At 38.1% G+C, this 18,871-nt stretch overlaps 1 protein-coding gene across 1 annotated transcript in view; it reads left to right on the top strand.

Annotated features, from left to right (window-relative positions):
• The window catches only part of ADAMTSL1 (ADAMTS like 1), a 311,100-nt gene that overhangs the window by 220,854 nt on the left and 71,375 nt on the right, over nt 1-18,871 (top strand). Inside the window, exons 14-16 of the mRNA XM_063181380.1 lie at nt 861-945; nt 9,851-10,152; nt 14,710-14,839. Coding sequence (XP_063037450.1) covers nt 861-945; nt 9,851-10,152; nt 14,710-14,839 — 517 coding nt within the window. The remainder of the gene's footprint in view (nt 1-860; nt 946-9,850; nt 10,153-14,709; nt 14,840-18,871) is intronic.

An 18,871-nucleotide genomic window follows, 5' to 3' on the forward strand; every position in this document is an offset into this window, starting at 1 on the left:
TAGCCCAGAATGTTCTGTTGAAGTGCAGAGCGCCTTCTCAACCTTTAGTGCCAAATTTGCTCTTGCTTTATACCCGTGTAGAGCTAAAACAGCTCTGCTGCCTCCAGCTCAACTACTCTGCTCTGACCCTCCATTAAAGTGGAGTTTGGCTTGCAAAGCAGCATGGCCCTGCATTCCCCAGAGCAAGGCAGCTCATTACCCTGCGCACACATCCAGGAGAGGGAGAAAAGCAGCTCCACTGTTTTCCATCAGGAATGACAGAAAAAGTATCAAGTTCACTTTTTTTAATCCACATAGGTGACGAACTGATAAACGGAGTTGAAAAGCATAGCTCAGCCATTTAATTATAGTTTTCCTGTTTGTTCTATCACTCATCAAAGCAGGATTTTCTTTATTTTTGTAATCTCCCAAAACCAAGCTCAGCGTGTCTTCTGACATTCTGAAATCTAAACGTAGATACAGGCATGTTACACATTTTGCCATGTGTGATGCAGGCCTGTTACACTTGCAAGTTTCCCTCCAAAAAATAGTTTCCAAATTGCCTGCTTTTACAGTCCCATTGTATAGTCTGAAAGGTGACAGTTTTAATTTGCCTGTCTGGCTTTAGGGCACTGTCCCTTCTACCTGCAACAGTGAAATATCTGGCCATACAGCCTTGTAAACAATATAGTCTAGGTGATGAAAGAGTATGTTTCTCTCCCCTGTGTTCTCATTTCTCTTTGTCTTCCTTCTGCTTGGCCCCCGTGTGCATGAAGGCACCCATACATCACATTCACCCTTGGTGAGCAAAGGGAGGGTGGCACACATAGCAGTGTTACCACATGCTTCCTATTTTCACATGCATTGTTTTTGTTCCATAGAGAAACTTCCTGTGGAAGCAAAGTTGCCGTGGTATAAGCAGGCTCAAGAGCTGGAGGAAGGAACAGCTGTATCTGAAGAACCCTCGTAAGTCTCAAAAATTTGCTTACAACAGGTTCTTGTTATGTGATCCTGAGAAGCTGTGGTTGCTCCCTCCCTGGAGGTGTTCGAGGCCAGGTTGGATGGGGCTCTGAGCAATCTGGGCTAGCTGTAAGTTGTCCCTGCCCAAACCATGGGGAGTGGGAACTAGAGAATCCCTAAGGTCCCTTCCCATCCAAAGTCCTCTGTAGTTCTGTGTTTCCACAAGGGAGCCTGGGACTGGCACAGAACAAGCACTATCTCCTGAATGTATTTGGCTTCTGCTAGAGTGTAAAGGATGAGCCCAACCCTGTGGAAAGCCATGGTCTTAAGACTGCATCGTACTTAGGTGCAAAGAGACAGATTTCAAGAGGGTAAATGCAGATTTAATTTAATCAAATAAATGCATTTCATGTAAGATCATTACAAGAGTGTTATAATAAAAGTGCATCCACCTATGTATTTATATGCTCTCTATTACCACTACATCTTCACAGCTTGGCAGTTTTGTTTATTTTATTAATACTCCTGTGAAGCAAGAGGCAAAATGAAGCAACCAGTGATGATTCCCTCTTGCCTTTTTCCCCAAGGAAAAGCATAGTAACAGCAAAAAAAGTATAAATTTTACAAGAAAATAAACTTGAATCCTGTGATGCATACTATGTAAGACTAGAGCAATGAGACTGGGTAATTATAAGTATTGTTATGTTTTAAGTACAAAAACTTAGATGTTTTTGTCTGAAACTGTGATAAATCCATGCTATAATTGCAAATTCCATACACAGGATCCATCAATATCCAGTTCCTTGTGTCTGAGCACATGGCATTTTTTATTACAACTGCAACTATGTATTAGATTAATAAAATGTAAAAATGCAAAGCATTTTTATGCAATATAATTGCAATTTTGGCATAATTAGTCTTAATTGAAGTAATTAGAAACTGGGGCATTGCCAGCAAGCTGGAGACATATGTAATAAGTCCTCCAAAATAAAAAAAAAACACCTGCCATATGTATATATACGCATACATATAGACAAATATATGTATAGAGAAGCATTTCTACACACACATACACAGATATTTTTTACACAGACAAATGCATTTGTATGTCTTTATATATATTTGTCACAGCTATCACATATGGTATAATGAGATCTTTAACTGCTTCCAGAGTTCCATAGACTTTATAGGTTGATTAATTTAGAGTCAAAGCCTATAAAATTTGATATTTGTGGATATACTAATCTTTTATTTGTAAAGTGCATTTTCTTGTGATTTTTCTCATGGCTATACTAAATTACTTAGTTAAATGTGCATTTATCAATCTGTAAATAAACCTTGGGAATATACATAAAATAGGAACAATACTGATATGCTGCTATCAAATTACTCTGGTCATATTCAGAGTAATTTGTTACATTAAGAAATTTTTAGATCAGTTTTGTGAACAAGGTTGATTGCACTGTAGAAAAGGAGTATAGGTATATATATGTTTGTGTATGTGCATATACATATATGGATATATGTAGCTTTTAGAAATAACAAAAATGGATATGTAGAGAATAGGCATAACCTGTTGTTTGTCATGTTGTGTATTTTAATAAAATATTGTGGAAAACCTTACAGCTGTATTACTGTGATGCTGAAATACTCCTTGAGAGATCTAAAGGGAAAGGGATTTAAGAATTTCAAATTGTTTTCAGTGCAGTTATGACACCTCCATACTTCATGTCACTGCTGTGCTGCATTGGAGGCCGTTTTCTGCAAAGACTGCTGCATTTACTGCAAGGCTCCAGTCGTGCCAGTGGGATTAATAATACTAGTATTCCTATTCTGGACAGTGGGCCACAGTCCAGATTAGATTCAGTCTGCCATGAAGTGACATTTCTTACATATGTTTTCTCCCTGCAAGGCAGACCTCTAGGAGTATTTCTAATCTTTATTTTAGGCTGATGAGAAACCCAGTTAATATAAGTTCAAGCACAGATTTTTATATCTGTTGACTAACGGGAAGAATAAAGGGCACGAAGTCAGGGTCTTCACACAAAATTTCCCAAAGCTCAGAGATGCCTTGATTTTCCTTTAGAATGATTTTTGGTGATAAGGCATGAGACAGGAAAACCAAATAAAAACTTAGAAAATGTGTGCTGGAAGAACCATCCATGCAATCCCCATTTGTAAACCGTAACATCCATCTGCATATTCTAAAACATCTAATCTCTTTCAGGAATCTTGAGCATTGAACTTCCACTTAAAATTGGTTTTGGTGCCGCACTATTAACATTGTTTTTCATTAATGTCTGACTTTAAACAGTTACTCATTTTAGGTCCTCATTATTAAATTAAAAAGCTGTGTGCAGCAATATAAAAATGGAGACAAAACATTTATAACACACCAAAATACAAGGAACAATCAGCTTTCAGGCCAGCTTTCGTTCAGCTGTGTAGGGATTTCAAACACACCAAGTGTGAGGTGTATTCCCTGATAATGCATCTTTTGGCTAGTGCTTCTGCAGCTGGGCAGAGACACAATGTAATATTCCATGGCCCACCACCCTTACAGATGTCAGGCTACCACCCACGTATTTTGGCTGATGAATGATCATATTATGGCTGATTAAATGACTTTCCTATTCACTCTGTGTTGGAGCAGCAATTATCAATTTCATTGCCCCACTTGGACAGACACCAGCAAGGATTCATTCTTCTCCCTCGCTTCATCTGAGGCTCTTTCCAAGCTTTCTTATGCCACCAAGTCCCCGACTGCCCCCATTCTCCTCTACAGACAGGGCCATTCTTTGTAAGCAGTAGATCACTCTTCCCTGACCATTGTGACCCTTTCCCCTTTATCCTTCTTCAGGCAAAGAAAACAAAGGTCAGCTATAAGCAATTCTGTTGTCTTTCTCAAAGTTTATATTGAGAATCAGCATATTTCTTCTATGAATTGAGTTCTCACATTTGTGAATCTCTGTACTGGTGTATTCTGATTTTTGTAACTTTCTATTGAATATTATTTTTTTAAATTTTATGAAATTGCATGCTATGATTTATAATGCGACAATATTTCTCACATACTATCCTTCCACCTGTAATTTGTGATCATTCTCTGGCATGTGCTGCCAGAGCACCAGATGCCGCAATTTTATTCCGTCTGCGTATAATGCCTTCCATAATTTATATCTTCAGGAATTTCTAATGCAAACAAGTCCTACAGTTTAATTTTGTCTGTATATGTCTATCTGTCAGTTGCCTTCCTCTCCTCTCAGTAATGTCTGAATTTATTGCTATTAACTGATTTTGAAAGAGGTATAAAATTATCACAGAGAATTTTACTCCTCTGTCAAACTTGGTTGATATTCTTCAGGAAATTCAGTAGAAGTTTTCCACATGTGTCACTAAAATAAAAGACTGAGTAGAACTCCCCAGTTTAAGGAAAGGTTTTAAAGGAGCTCAATCCTTAAAAGATAGCAAAGTATCCACTTGGGTACTCAGTCTTCAAATGTAAATGCATCTTAAATATTTCTTTATTAGTTCTGCTGCTCAAAGAATTAATCACAACCAATTCAGCCTCTTCAAGTCTAGAGGGAGCAGGTATGTTTGGGTTGTCTGACCTACTGCTCACCTAAATGGGATCAATTAAAAATTAATTGCTGACAGAACTACTGTGAAACATTCTGTGTTGGTAACAAAGTATTGTAATCTTTGTCAGCACAAATGTTTAAGGTGAGAAGGACTTGCTGTCCTTTGTTGAGGTGCATGTTGTTCTCCTATTGCTGTCCATCCCTGAAGTAACCATTCACCAGGTATTAGAAATGTTATCTGAGGAAGGAGCCACTGTATCTTTCTGTCTGACCTCTTCATCTAGAATTCATTACACCAGCACAGTGTGACAGCCAGAAAGAACAACAGTTGTGATTTAAAAAGTATGGGGTTTTCTATGTATAGTGAGATTAGGTTTATGAGTAGTGGAGGGTTTCTTATAAGATTTCTAACTTTTGAAAAATGCTTTTGTATGTTAACACCATGTCCAGATTTTAACATACTGCTATAAACAGCCCTGCTAGCCATAAAAAAAGGCAGGGGCAAGAATGGCAGATTGATGGGGGAGTGGGCAAACAATAATATCTGTATGCCAGATGGCACCATCATAGTGATGGGGCCAGCTCAGTAAAAAACAAAGGGAAATTCCTGACATGCATTAGCAGGGGCGACAGAGCCCTCAGGGAATTGGATATGGACAGAGAGACCAATGTGGCAGAGGCACCCAATGTCTCTTTCTTACTTTTCAGTAGATATTTATGCTTCTAAAGACACATAAGCTATTTCAGTTTGATTTTCCTTATTGAACAATTTCCATCATGTTCTTTATACCTGGTTCACAGGTTTTACTTCACAGTAAGTAATTTTAAAACTTTCCATTACTGCTGTACTGTAAAAATTGAGCATGTTCTGATTGTTGGATTGCCAAAGAAAAAAAGATAGTGAGGGCATATATCACTTTATCTACTGAGCCATTGCTTGTCCACTTTAGATTCACATAGTGAAAAGGAATAGTCTTCATATTAATATCTGATATATGTGGTTGGTCAAAGGGAAGGTCGTCAATGCACATATTAGCTAAGGATTGCTATCTACTCATTCAAGGACCCACTATGCACAGTCACAACTACTGAAGATTTATGTGTAACAGCAATACAGGACAGAAACAGTTGTTCCCTGTGGAAAAAGGCAGCAGTGAATGAAAAGCACCAACAGCATCAAATAAAGAAACAAACCTGAAGGAAAAGTCATATTCAAGCAACTTAAAAGAAACTGTAGAGGGACTGAGTGGAATCACTCTGATTGGAATTGGACCTGTGCAGGCTGCCTCCAGTTTTAATACTCTGAAAACTGGAGCCTGATATTTTATTGATAAGTGGTAATGACCACTGTTTCATGTCTCTGAATAGTGACACTAGCAGCTGTCCAGTGCTGTTATGTGAATATCCTGTGGTGTTACCCAGGCCTTAAAACCCATGAAAAGGTGGTGTTTCCTGAAGGAAGAGGAAGGAATTGCATTTCGGCTCAACACAAGGAGTCTGGAAGTCTGTGCTCAGTTCTGGATTCATCACAGAAAATTCCCAAGAATTTTCAAGCAAGCCACAGAACTTTTAATTTCACCAGTAGTATCTGAGTTTAGAGACCTTAATAGATGGGTGTCTCTGCCTTAGAATACTCAGTCCCACTGGTATGTGCATGTCTCAAAACCTCAGACTTTACCTAAGCCATGGATTTAACTAATGGTGTTTTAAAACAAACAAACAAACAAACAAGCAAAGCAAAAGGGGGAAAAGCAAACAGAAAAACCATTAAGCAATCAAAATTAAGGGCAATATGTTATTATGTAACAGTGAAGAAAATTAGCTATTTTTCTCCATAGCTCAAAGCACACCAGTGTGTATACACTTGTTTTTCTTCATAACACATTGTGGGAAACCATGTCCTAGACAGAAGAGGCTGTTGCTACATGCATCAAGAATTTTGAAAATCTCTGAAAAACTCAGCAGAACTCTCCATGGGTCTCACCCTGAACCCACTGTGACCTGCTCTGAAAGGTCTCCCACTGCTGAGCATTGACGTTGTCTTCTGAATTCTCTTCTGACTTCCTCCAGTTACGTATATGTTTCTGTATGGAGGGGAGTATAAATCAGTCCTTAGCTGAAGGAATGAGTTATTGCTTTGGCTTGTTTATTAGGGTTGTTGTTAGAGGGACAATTATTTCAGTGGAATTTAATTAAACAATATGGAATGACAAATTAAACACCTCAGTCATTTCCCATTCTCTAGAAAGTACTTGTCAGTATATCTATTCCACTACTTCCATTTTCTAGATAACTCAGAGGTTAGCATACAGAAATGCCTAATGCTGAGCAGTGGAAGATGAGCTATATGCAGGACAAATAGCTTCAAATCCATGAACTGTCTCCTTCTTATTCATATACTTTTTGTGGTTTACATTCACCATTTGGCAACATTTGTCATTAATGACAACACAAAGATCTTTGAAAGCCTTTATAATTTTCTGGTGTTAGGATGGTGGAAAATTCAGAAACACTGTAGATTTATGTTATACATTCACTTTACATAAATGTTCCATTTGTAATGACCATTACTATATGGAGATTTCTTTGCAGGGTTTAATGAGTTTCCCCTCTTTTTTCTGCTTTTAACTCTTTTGATTCAGCTAATACTCTCTTTACCAGCTAACAGTTATATTAGAATTAAATCACATTTCCGATGTGAGAACTTAAAATGTAGAAATTGAGCCTAGATAGCTTTAAAAAAATCAAAATCCTGCTGACTTGGGTGAAATAATATAATAGCTGGCATTTATAGATCAAGCGTCATTTTAAAAAGGATCCAGTCTTCTTTAGTAATGTTCTCACTTTTCTTTTGTGTCCTCTCCCTTTTTTCCCACGTTTGTATGTATGATACATGTCATGTGTAAATATTCCAAGTATTTTAAGTATCTCTATTTTTCTAAATTAGTAATTTTAATACCTTCAAGAATATCCTCCCTTTTGGTTTGGAGTACAGGAGTTCTTCAACAAAACAAAGTTACAGAACAATTTACAGTGTTCAAAACTATAAGAAAGACAGCTTCTGATGAAGACGTGGACTGTTTTTTTCCCCCATAATCTGGTTAGTGTTTCTACCTCTCAGTTTACCAGGTTAAGAAGGTGTACATTTCAACTAGTCAAAATGCCTAAGTGACAGTGGCTGATGCTTAACTGCTTAATCTCTGAAAGGAGATTTTCTGCATCAAAATAGAATTTCAGCAGCTGCAGTTATAGTGGCTTGCCTGTGTTGCTGAAGTGTAAAATCCTCTCAAAATTAAAGATATCATCTTGGAAACAAGACTGATATTTTAAGTTAAAGTGTCTTATGAGTAGGAAAATGGAACCAGTTTGCATCATGAGTTTCCCAAAAGCTTTGCTCCTAAAAGAATTATCTCAGTCTTTGTAGCAGCATTAGAAATACTTTCAGATATTACAATAATATTTGCAATTCATTTCTTCCCTTTCTACTACTTTCCATGTATAGTTCTAGTAGCAGATGTCAGGTTTATAACAAGATTTTATAAAGACCCACAAAAAGTGGGTAAAGAGATGCACACTCCCTGCTCCAAAAGACTGTGATCTTCCGGTCAGGGATCCTGATATATACATCCTAGGAAAACTCTGGCTTCCCTTTTATGTTTTGGATTTTTTTAACTTCAGCATGAAGGGAAAGTCCTTTTGTCAGCGAGAGAAAGGCAGGGGATGAAAGGGAGAAGAGTGTAAAAATATTTTCAAATATGTTGATCCCAAAACTAAATATCCCTTTTCTTCCTATCAAAACTGTTAATGGGATTCCTGTGGTTCCCCTTCCAAGGTAAGAAATGAGTTTGCTAGAGCCCCAGACCATAGCAGAAACAGACAGGTATATTGCCTTTAGCCCTGGTCAAAGCTGTCCAACTCTGGTGTGGCCTGTCAAAATAAAGACCAAAGGAAGATGAATACTGTCAGTGACAGCCAGGTTTCCATGAAAAACACATCCCAAAAGCTGAGTTTGCAGAAGCAGACAGATTCCAAACACTTATTGTTAATGAGGGGGTGTTATCAACAGGGATTGTTCTTGTGAGGTTCAGCGAGGATCGGTGCCAGATCCAGCCATTCATTCATTTGTTCTAGTCCTTGAAGTATATCTACAACCCTTGCCTTAGAACTTGCCTGTGGCAGAACGTTTTGGGGAGTGGCCAGTGGAGAAGGCAAGGCAGTCAGATAAAGCCATCTAAATTACCCTGTTTTCATAACTTTGCATCAGTGCTCCAGTGCCACTGACATCAGGTATCAAAGCACAGGTATTGCAGGTTATTTACCGAGTGCCCTGAAACTATTGTTTCTGCATAGATTTAGATGTCAGCTTAGTTCAACATGAGCTCAGCAAAAAAAGGTGTGTTACATTACTGCAACAGAGTAGTAGTGATATGGTATATATATGGGATGTGAATCTTAGGCTTGATAACTTTGAGTAAAATGCTAGTCCAGTTTATAGCACTGACATTGAAAAAGCAATGACGACACAGAGAAACTGAGAAATTGTTCAATTTTTGAGGAATTCAGTCTGTTTTACTGTAATGACAGCTGCAAAATGCTTTTTATAAAATATTCATGGACTTCCAGGAGGAAAAATTTGGATCATATAAGGGTTACTGATCAGTAAGACAAGTGCAACAGATAAACAAACCCACAATAGAATCTAAACACTGTTGCGATTTTTTTTTAATGAGAGAAAGGTAAATGTCCTGTGGGGAAAAAAATTATTTAGATTTTTTTAAATTGCATTTATATAAATTTTAAAAGAAAAATAAAACAAACAACAACAACAAAAAGCTTAAGATATTATGAATTCTCTTCACTTTTTGCTAGCTTCAAATTAAGACTTGAAACAGTTCCTGTGACACAAGAAAAACAATTGAAATTATTTTCCATGTAGTTCTGCAACTACCAGATAACAGCAGCCTGCTCAATACTTACTAGTGAAAAAAAAATTAACAACTAAGGCAAAGATTATGTGGTTTGAATGCTTGAAAAAGGTAGCCAGTGGGACCATCATGTACATAGGGCACATTGGGAGATTGCTAGATGCCTTGCACTGAGATGTTTTAGGATCAAGGTGGATTTTACAAGGGCTTGTCTTACTTCTTGGACATGAAGAGACCTGCCACTGAGCTGTCAATAGAATGTCCTGTGTGTAGTTATTAATAAATTTATGATGGGATGAAGTACTTGTTTTTCATTACATAAAATTTTACCTAGATAGGGCTATCCTGCTTTTGCTTCCCTGGCAGTTTGTGGACATAACTTGCCTTGCTCTCTTCCTCCCACAGGTTTATTCCTGAGGCTTGGTCCACCTGTAGTGTCACCTGTGGCGTAGGCAGCCAGATGCGGCTTGTGAAATGCCAAGTGCTCCTCTCTTTCTCTCAGTCTGTGGCTGATCTGCCCATGGATGAGTGTGAAGGTCCCAAACCCGTGTCCCACAGAGCATGTTACACTGGTCCCTGCAGCGGGGAGGCAGCGGAATACACACCAGAGGAGACTCAGCTTTTGTCTGGCAGCCTGCAGGAGCTCGATGAGCTCTATGACTGGGAGTATGAAGGCTTTACAGAGTGCTCAGAGTCCTGTGGAGGAGGTAAGTGCAAAATGTTTCTGTGCTGGATTTGTTTTCCTTCTTCAAGTGTGTGCTTGGCACTTAGTACCCATGGACATACTGCTTCGCTATGGCTAGTTAGAATCATGGAATCATTTAGGAAGGAAATAAAACTTTGAGATTGTTGAGTCCAAACATGTTTGAAAAGGCAAGATAAGGAATGCATAAAATCCCATGTGCACAACATATTTTAGCCCAGCACTTCCAGATCTGTGCTCAGATTCTCACTGAGAGTGCTCAGTTTATCACATATTTCTGTTTCCTTTATCAACTGATCACCCAAAGGCAATCACCAAAAAAAAAGCTAAATGTTAAAGGGGTCTGATGGTACATGCTAACAATCACAGATAATTTTTAGTTCTTATCTCTTGGTTTGCTCTATGCAAGCAAAAACATATGGAAGTAAATTGTCCTCCCATTGCAGATGAAAAAAATAATGGATATTTTAAGTGCTCAGCCATTCCCTATCTCCTCTCAATAAGGGGCATCAGCTCCTATCCCAGTGCAAAAGAAAACTTACGTCAAAATGGCACTAATTATATGGTTGTCTGCAACAAGCACGCTTGGCAATTGTAGTTTCTCAAAGTTAATCAAGTTCTCAGGTTGCACATACCATAGACTGTTAACACACATTTCTGATACTTTTTTTTCCCCATCATTTTATCTAACTAGTTCTGAGAAATATGTCCAGTCCAGTGTCTTTTTAATTAAACCTAGAGTTTTCCAGCTCTTGTCTTTTTACTTTACAGCTTTCAGGTGATTTAAGAAAGGATTACTGTAGAAAAATTCAAAAGAAATACTGTAGAACTGAAAAAAACTCAGCATTTTATGGGTTAATAGTAGGTACAGATTCACAGGTAATTGGTTATAGTCTTGAAAACCTCAATGAGTAGAAAACAATTCCTACCAAAAAAAAAAAAAAAAAAAAAAAAGAGACACTAGTGTATGCTAAGTGGTGAGAAACACTGATGTTACAAGAGTACATGTCATGTGTTGGTGTTACTGGCATGCAGTAAAAATTCATCACACTTACTGTCACTACCAAAACCTGAACAGTTCCTAGTTCCTAGAAGTATCCTCTTGAAGTAATTTCTTAGAATATAGAGCTCATGCTTGTATTTTTCAAATGTAACTAACAGAGGCTGATTTGTAGGAGACATTTTTCTTTATAAAGCTAATCCCTCAATTGTCAGCAAAAAGTTTTAGCTAAGATTTATTTTTGTCTGACATCAACTCCAAACTTAGCAGATTAGCAGATGCTCAGTCAGATATTTTTGTAGCTGTAGGTGCAAGACTGGTCAAACTAATTTTATTGGGTTTAGAGTCCTGGGAGAAGAAACTGGATAGATGAAGAAGTAACCATTCACCTCCCAGAAGCAGCAACCAGAAGGAATGAGTTAGTCATGTAGTCTACTGCTGGTGGCTTCATTTCCCAGAGCTGTCATCAAATATCATGTAACAATTATTCTGTCCTGGTAGATATAAACATAGAATTCTCATTTGATGATGTTTTGAAAGTGAACTTAGGCTGCCTAGATTCACACCCCACCATTCCACATTTTTATACTGTGATTTCCTATTGAGAACTGATTTCTTTTTTTTTTTTTTCCCAAGAAAAGCAATTTAAAGCAGACAGCTTTCGTTCTAATCATATTGTGCAGTAAATAATGTTTTGAATTCAATTACTTGGCAAATGAACTCCCTGAAATTCATATACTTTTTTATAAATTAACTGTGTGCTGTGGAACTTCTGACTTATGATCAAAAGTTTTTATATTTTCTAAATGTTCAATGAGCCATCCTGATTTAAAGCTTATAACCATTTGCCACATTGACATATCAAAAATAGATGGACAGTTATTGTCATTATGCTGAGACACACTAGTGTGGGATTCAAGAGGAAACTGAAGAAAGTAATTCTGATAACATTTTTTACTGCCAGAGTTACCCAGATTTTTTTATCTCTCTTTCCTTTTTGTTGCTTTGTTTGCTTGTTTGGTTGGTTTTTGTTTTGTTTGGGGAGTTTTTTGTTTGTTTCAGGGGTTTTTTGTTTGGTTTGGGTTGGGTTTTTTGTTTTCTGGCACAAGCTATTAAAGCCAAAAAGTGTCAGTAAACATTCTAGCAGTCATATTCAGACAGGAACACTTTTCTTTGTTATCTATGCTGTCAGACAAGATTACTGGACCTGTCAAAGATAAAAAGAAATTTTAATAGACTAGAATACCTGTAGTTTGGACAAGAATTATTGGAATTGCAATCAGAGATTACTTAGATGAAAGAAATAAGCATGAGGAATGAACTTACTGTAAGGTTTAAGGCTGGTTGGATACCGAAAACTGAAGAACAGCAGCATCAGAGCTTAGCTATATGAATTTGATAACCATCAGCTTGAGAAATTGAGAAAAGGTTGAATTCAAGACCTCATAGTCATCACTTTTCAGTATTCAACATTGAAAAAACAGGCAATGGAAAAGTATTAAATTGATAATAATTGTTCAAGAGCTCACTGGTGACACCCTTCAGAGAAAAAAAAAAACTGAAGCTGTGGAAGTACACTCAGTTTACAAAACTTTATCTGAGAAGGACATACAGAAGGGGAGTGAGCTGTCTACCTAGCAAACAGAAACACGTCAGCCAGCATGAGGCAGGAATCTATAGTTTCTTTCCACAGGGTCTGGATAAACACTTTAGTGGTTTCCATGCCTCTGGATCAGCAGCCCTTCTTTCTTGGCTTCATCAAATTGTTCTTGATATCAGGCCTGCACAGATGTTCCATGCAAGATAGAGACCAGTAGTTTGAACACAGTGCCATTTCCCATCAGGTAGAGAAGCGCCTCTGTTCTTCAGCCAGGAGCATTCCATTCTGGAGAATCCATATGCCTGTGCTTGCTGCACACAATATGATTGCATGCTCAACAGAAAAATGATTGATCTAGAAAAATAATGAACATGACAGGGTAGTGAATGTCTTGTTCATATATATAAGTTTTGTAAGTTTCTTTTCCTAAATATAAATCAGTACCATTAGTTCTGTCTTTTTACTAGGCTACCCTTTTTACATTTTTTATAAGTCTTTGGAGAGATGACTTGAGTAACAAAATTGAAAATATAGGGCCACCTTGTAGAGAAGGGAACCACAACAGCACTGGCTTTGATGACTGACTTTGGCAATTTTGATGTTGATCTCCATGTCCAAAACTGTCAAATTTCTTTCTTTTTTTATTGGTTTCTGGGATACGGGAGACGCACTGCACAATCTGGTGCCATAGCCATGATCTTAATAGGCTGACACACATAGCAGCCAAAAAATGGTTAACAAGCCTCTTTTCTGGGGGCCTCAGCCTATACTGAGATTAAGGAGAATGAATTTGTGAATAATGTCAGGAATACAGATCAGCTGTGATCAGCTATATAGCACTTTGGTCCTCTTGAAGGAAAGAAAATAATTTTTTGCCTAATGACATGCTCTGGAATTAGAAATACCAGATTATATTGTTAACTCTCTGGCGTGTTTTTGGAGGTCTCTAAGGTCTTACAACACTTTGTCTTGGTTTGGGTTTTTTTTCCTTCACATTAGCATCTTTAAATATTTGTGAGATGTTTTGAAAAAGTGGTGTTTTTGAAACTAATGCAATTGGTGGGAGCTCAGTCTTTTCCTAACTCAGGTCTCAGGAATGAATGTAAAAACCATACTTTCATTGTATGTGAACCTGATCAGATTCTCAGGAAGTTCGGGCCAATTATTATCCTCAGACCCTCTCAGACCCCTTTTATCCATGAGGAAATAGATATTTTCTCATTTATCCTCTTCCATGTGGCATGTAATGTTGCAATCCCTGATGTTCTGGCTTCCTAACCTTGTGATCCAAAAAGCCTGTGATGCCCCTAGTCATAGGAAAAGTGAGAGTAACTGGTATGCCATATACTACATAAGGATTTTGGCTGTAACAAGGATTTTCTGACTAAAACTATAATAACCAAATCTTCCAGTTTCTCTAAGTCCCAACAGCTGCTGTTCTTTCCTAGGTCTCTCTAACCTGTTCTTTCCCAACTCTCAGATATACTCTGTGGGTTCGCATCTCTAGTTTGGGTGCAGGCCCATGGATGCAGAAGAGTAAACTGAGAAGAGCTGAATTGTCTGACCACGTTTTACTTTGCTTTTGCAAGTCATACTGTTGGTTAAAATACAGCATGTGAAAGTCATGGCCATCTTCACACCTTAGCCTGCTTGGCCTGAGAAATAAAGTGCCTCATTGCACTTTATGCAAAAAGGGAAAAAATAAGAGCACTGGACTATTTTCTGTCCAGGGAGGTGAGCAGTGAATGAATCCATGGACTATTCCCTGCAACACTGAGAAACCTCTCAGCTAGCCTGTAAGCAGTGACGAGTGTGCAGCTGGGGCTGCAGCCCCAGAGCTGCCAGCGCGAGGCTGGGAGTCCCCACGTGCTGCAGCCCTGCTGGTCCTGCTGGCCCACCCTGGCCTTGGCTGCCCCTGCAGGTACAGAGAGCTGCTTGTGACCATTGTTTGTTGTGTGCAGGTGTCCAGGAGGCTGTGGTGACCTGTCTGAACAAACAAACTAGGGAGATTGCAGATGAAACACTGTGTGTTAGCAGCCGTCGTCCTCCACAGCTGCTGAAGTCCTGTAGCCTGGACCCCTGCCCCCCAAGGTAGGCGGAATTTTAAGTAACCCCAAACTCTATTGCCTTTCAGTCTGGAGGAACACACTGCCTCAAGCATGCCTTTCTTAGACTGCAGGGGCTTACACCCTCTTCCTGCCACAATCATATTGACCAGCAAGTACAAAGCAGCAGTGAGACCGAAGGGCAGACTTCAGACTGCCTCTGCAGTTCCTTCAAGTAAACAGTTTATGGATTGGCTTAACTTTACCCAGAGTTCTGTCAAGTTTAAAGAGACTTCTCCAACCTCTCCTCTCAGAAAAGGTTTTGCAGAACCTGCTTGTCCCTGGCCTCAGGCAGTTTCCACAGATCTTTCTCTGCAGAGATTCACCTCTTCACCCTCAACAACAGAAAATAGCTTTTATGACATTCTTATGGTTTATTTAAATAGGGCCTGTCAAGTCTATAGGATGTACTGTATACATATTGTCTTTTTTCCCAGCTGTATGCAGGTGCCTTTGCTCCACTGTGACACTGCAGCAGATTTTAAATACATTTGCATATAACTTTGGACTATTTAAAACACTCAGTGCTGTCCAGGTGGTAGATATACCTTAGAGCATTTATGGATAGGTGTATGTATGATTTATAAGACAACATGCTACAGAGAGGTATGTTGTTATGAATAATAGTAGATTTGGGATATGCAGAGAAGGTTCACATTAAAAATCAAAGACAGCCAGCATGAAATAATTATAAGGACATAAATAACAGTTTGGTTGGTAATCAAGATTTTGAATTTGTAACAGGCAGACACAAATAGATTGAAATTTCTTTACCAAAGCATTACAAGTACTGCTTATGATGATACTGCAATCCTAACTTTGTTAAATTGTCTTTAGTGCTGGAAATAATATAGAAATATTATATAAATGTTTGAAAAAATTACTTTATAGGTGGAACTCTTGGGGTACTTCAGTGGTAGAAGCATCAGTGCTGCTACGAGTGCATGGTAGAAGATTGAACAACTACCAATTCTGACATGAAAAATAAGTACTCAGTAGTTAAGAAAAAGCAAAACACACTCCTGTAAGCCAGTATTTATGACTTTTGTTACAAAAGTAATGTGAGTAATTGCGTGAATACTCCTCGAATTAGTCTGCATGATTATCCATAGCTCTGTGGTAACCTTGCTACCATATTGGAGCTACTTTAAAGCAGCCATAGGTATGCGTTTCCCTCAGTGGAGTACAAAAGGATCATTCTGTAGGTGAGAATCAGCTTGTGAAGCAAAGGTGAAAGGGGGAAGACTAAGCAGCTTTAATCCACCCCTAGGGCTGCAACTGAGAACAGGGGAAATTACTCTCTCCCCTGCATATACAACTTCTCCTGAAGCCCCCTCAGTCTGGAGGAAATTGCCTGTCTGCAGGCCCAGGATGAAGAACAGCACCTCTTCTGCAAAACTGTTCCTCTGGTCAGAGCAAGCAGGCCTGCAGACTGCAGGCAGCATGGCTAATGGAAAGAGAGGCAACAAAGCAAGTTGATGTGTCTCCCAGGCAGGCTGTGATGGGATAATTATCTTACTTCCTTCGTGTTTCTGAAGTGCTACACCTAGCATTGTCACTGTGTTAAGTACAATGGTATATTAATGAAAGAGTGTATAAAATCTTTTGCTTTATAATCATTATTTACAGCCACTCTAATACTTTTTTTAAGAAGGAACAAGTAAATGACTATTTATTCAAATCAAGATTTTCTCCTTGTTTAAATCATAAGATACTTCAGAATTCTAATTAAAAAATTTTTGATCCAGGAGTCTGATGAAAATTTAGGCTAAAATCGTGTCCTCATGTATGCTGATGAAGGCATTTCTACCCACTGACAAGTCCAAGAATTATAATACACTGTGGCTGTGAACTTAGATCTCTTCTACAGGAGTTTCCAAAATCTGTGAACCATTGATACTTCCCAGAGCTCTTGCTGATGACTTGTAGAGAGAGCTGGCTGGTCTCATAGTGTTGGCTCTTCTCTCTGTTTTCCAGCTGCTTAAGTGCGTTAACAGAAGCTAAAACTATAAAAACCACTTTCCTAAAATATTCTTGATGTATAAGTGACTGCTAGAGTATGCAGTTGTGTGTAGAGGAGGCATTCCACTGAAAAGGCAACTGAGACTGTGATGAATGTCTAGGTAGCAAGGAAACATTGTCCACAGCATGAAGAAAAGGCTGAGAAGCCTTGCCCAAGAGAATAAAAATTCTCTCCTTATGTATTTAGAGAAATTATTCCAGTGACATTTCTTGAACCTAAGCAACCCAGCATGCTTAGAATTTAATGATTATGTCTAAAATCTAGTACAGTTAAAGATCTTGCTTAGGGAGAACATTTAAATGTTAGAACTGCAGAGCTTAATGCTGCTTCTGCTACGGGCATTTTTGGTTACATGGGAGGCTACTCTGTAGCCTCTCAAAGGGCTAGTCCTGTACGATGTAAATAGTTGTTTTAGCTGTTTTACTATAGATAGACAAAAGCACTGAACTACAGAATCTCATCAGCCTTTCTGGAGGGTCAGAAAAACCCTCGAGAAAGAAATTGTAGAAGTAGTAGGTGAAGAGTAATTTCATTTTGGGTTTGAGCCATCTTTTTTCTTTTGGACACTTCAGAAGAATGATACTAAAAGGATCTGCACAGTAACTGGGTTACTGTTCATTTTGTTCCTTACTGAAAATAGATGTGTATAGATTAGAAAACTTCCTTACTCACTTAATACTTGAAATTAATCTATGGTGTCATCAACCTTTTCAATCTTGAATTTTGGAACAGAATATGGTAAAAGGAAAAACATACTGGCAATATACTTCACATTTATGAAAATACTGAGAGATGATGGTGCTTGAACAGCAGCTGAGAATGCTTTGAAATTTTCTTTGGAATTCTGGCTTAATATCTTAGGACATTACTATTCTGAGTACATGGAAGAGAGACAAAAACTAAACCACGGAAATCTGTCTTCAGATACTCACAGCTGTATGGAGTCAGAAAAATACTTACAGAAGAAAGATTAAGAATCAGGAAGAGCTGCACACAAAAAATTGGAAGATTTCCTCCATATTCAAATCCCAATTGAGTCTCCTGAGGTTTCAGATTTTGTTGAGAGTTTTTTGCTTATTGCTTCAAGAACAATAGCAGAAAAAGAGTCCAGACCCACTTCTCCTGGAAAGCAGTGTAACAAAATTTCCCATTTTGAACTGAATTAAGAAAATGGGAAACACTGCAGAGCTGATTGCTAAGATGGGAGCTAATAACTGACTTTCAACTCAATAGTTACAGAGTAAAATTTGTTGTCATTAACTTAGTTTAATATTTCTAGAAAAGGATATAGCTTGTTTTGATGAACTGGGAGAGCCAGCATGCTTCCTACAGGAAAGAGAGGAATGACTCTCTTTCTATGATTATGACAATTTTAATTCAGTCATTCAGTCATTACTTAATTTGGGTCAATCAAGCTGTACCACTTGAAAAATTACATAGCAATAACTGAACAGAGCACAGTCTTCCAGAACTAAACTCAGAATAGCTGTTCAGTGTCTAGAAGTTTCTTCTCTAAGTGAAAAATACAAAAGCGAAGATCACTCAGTTTTGCTAATTGCTATGTTAGTATTCTAAACTACCAAAAAAAAAAAAAAAAAAAAAACCCAAACAATTAGAAGAACCCTGTTTCAATATTAGCTTGACTGTTTTCAGCAACAAAATGACTCACATGCAAAATGTGTCTTTTCCTCAGCCTCCGCAGCCTGAATTACAGAGGCAGTCATCATCTAATCAGATATAATTGCTCTTGTTTATAAGAGCAACAGCATGAGCACCTCATGGTGAGCCAACAAGCTCTACCAAAGGGGTGAAAGAGAATGTTGTAACTCTGTTGTTAATTATAACTGCTCAATAATTTGGTCAATGTGTGTTGAAAAGTTTTGGTAAACATGTATGGAGTAGTGAAGAGAGAATCAAAGCAATGAAAACCAGATGGCTGAAAATTGAGGAAATTACAGGCAATTTTTACAGCTTTGTTCATGAATATTTTCAAAA

The sequence above is a fragment of the Melospiza melodia genome, chromosome Z (assembly GCF_035770615.1).
Source record: "Melospiza melodia melodia isolate bMelMel2 chromosome Z, bMelMel2.pri, whole genome shotgun sequence".
NCBI classification, from domain to species: domain Eukaryota; kingdom Metazoa; phylum Chordata; class Aves; order Passeriformes; family Passerellidae; genus Melospiza; species Melospiza melodia.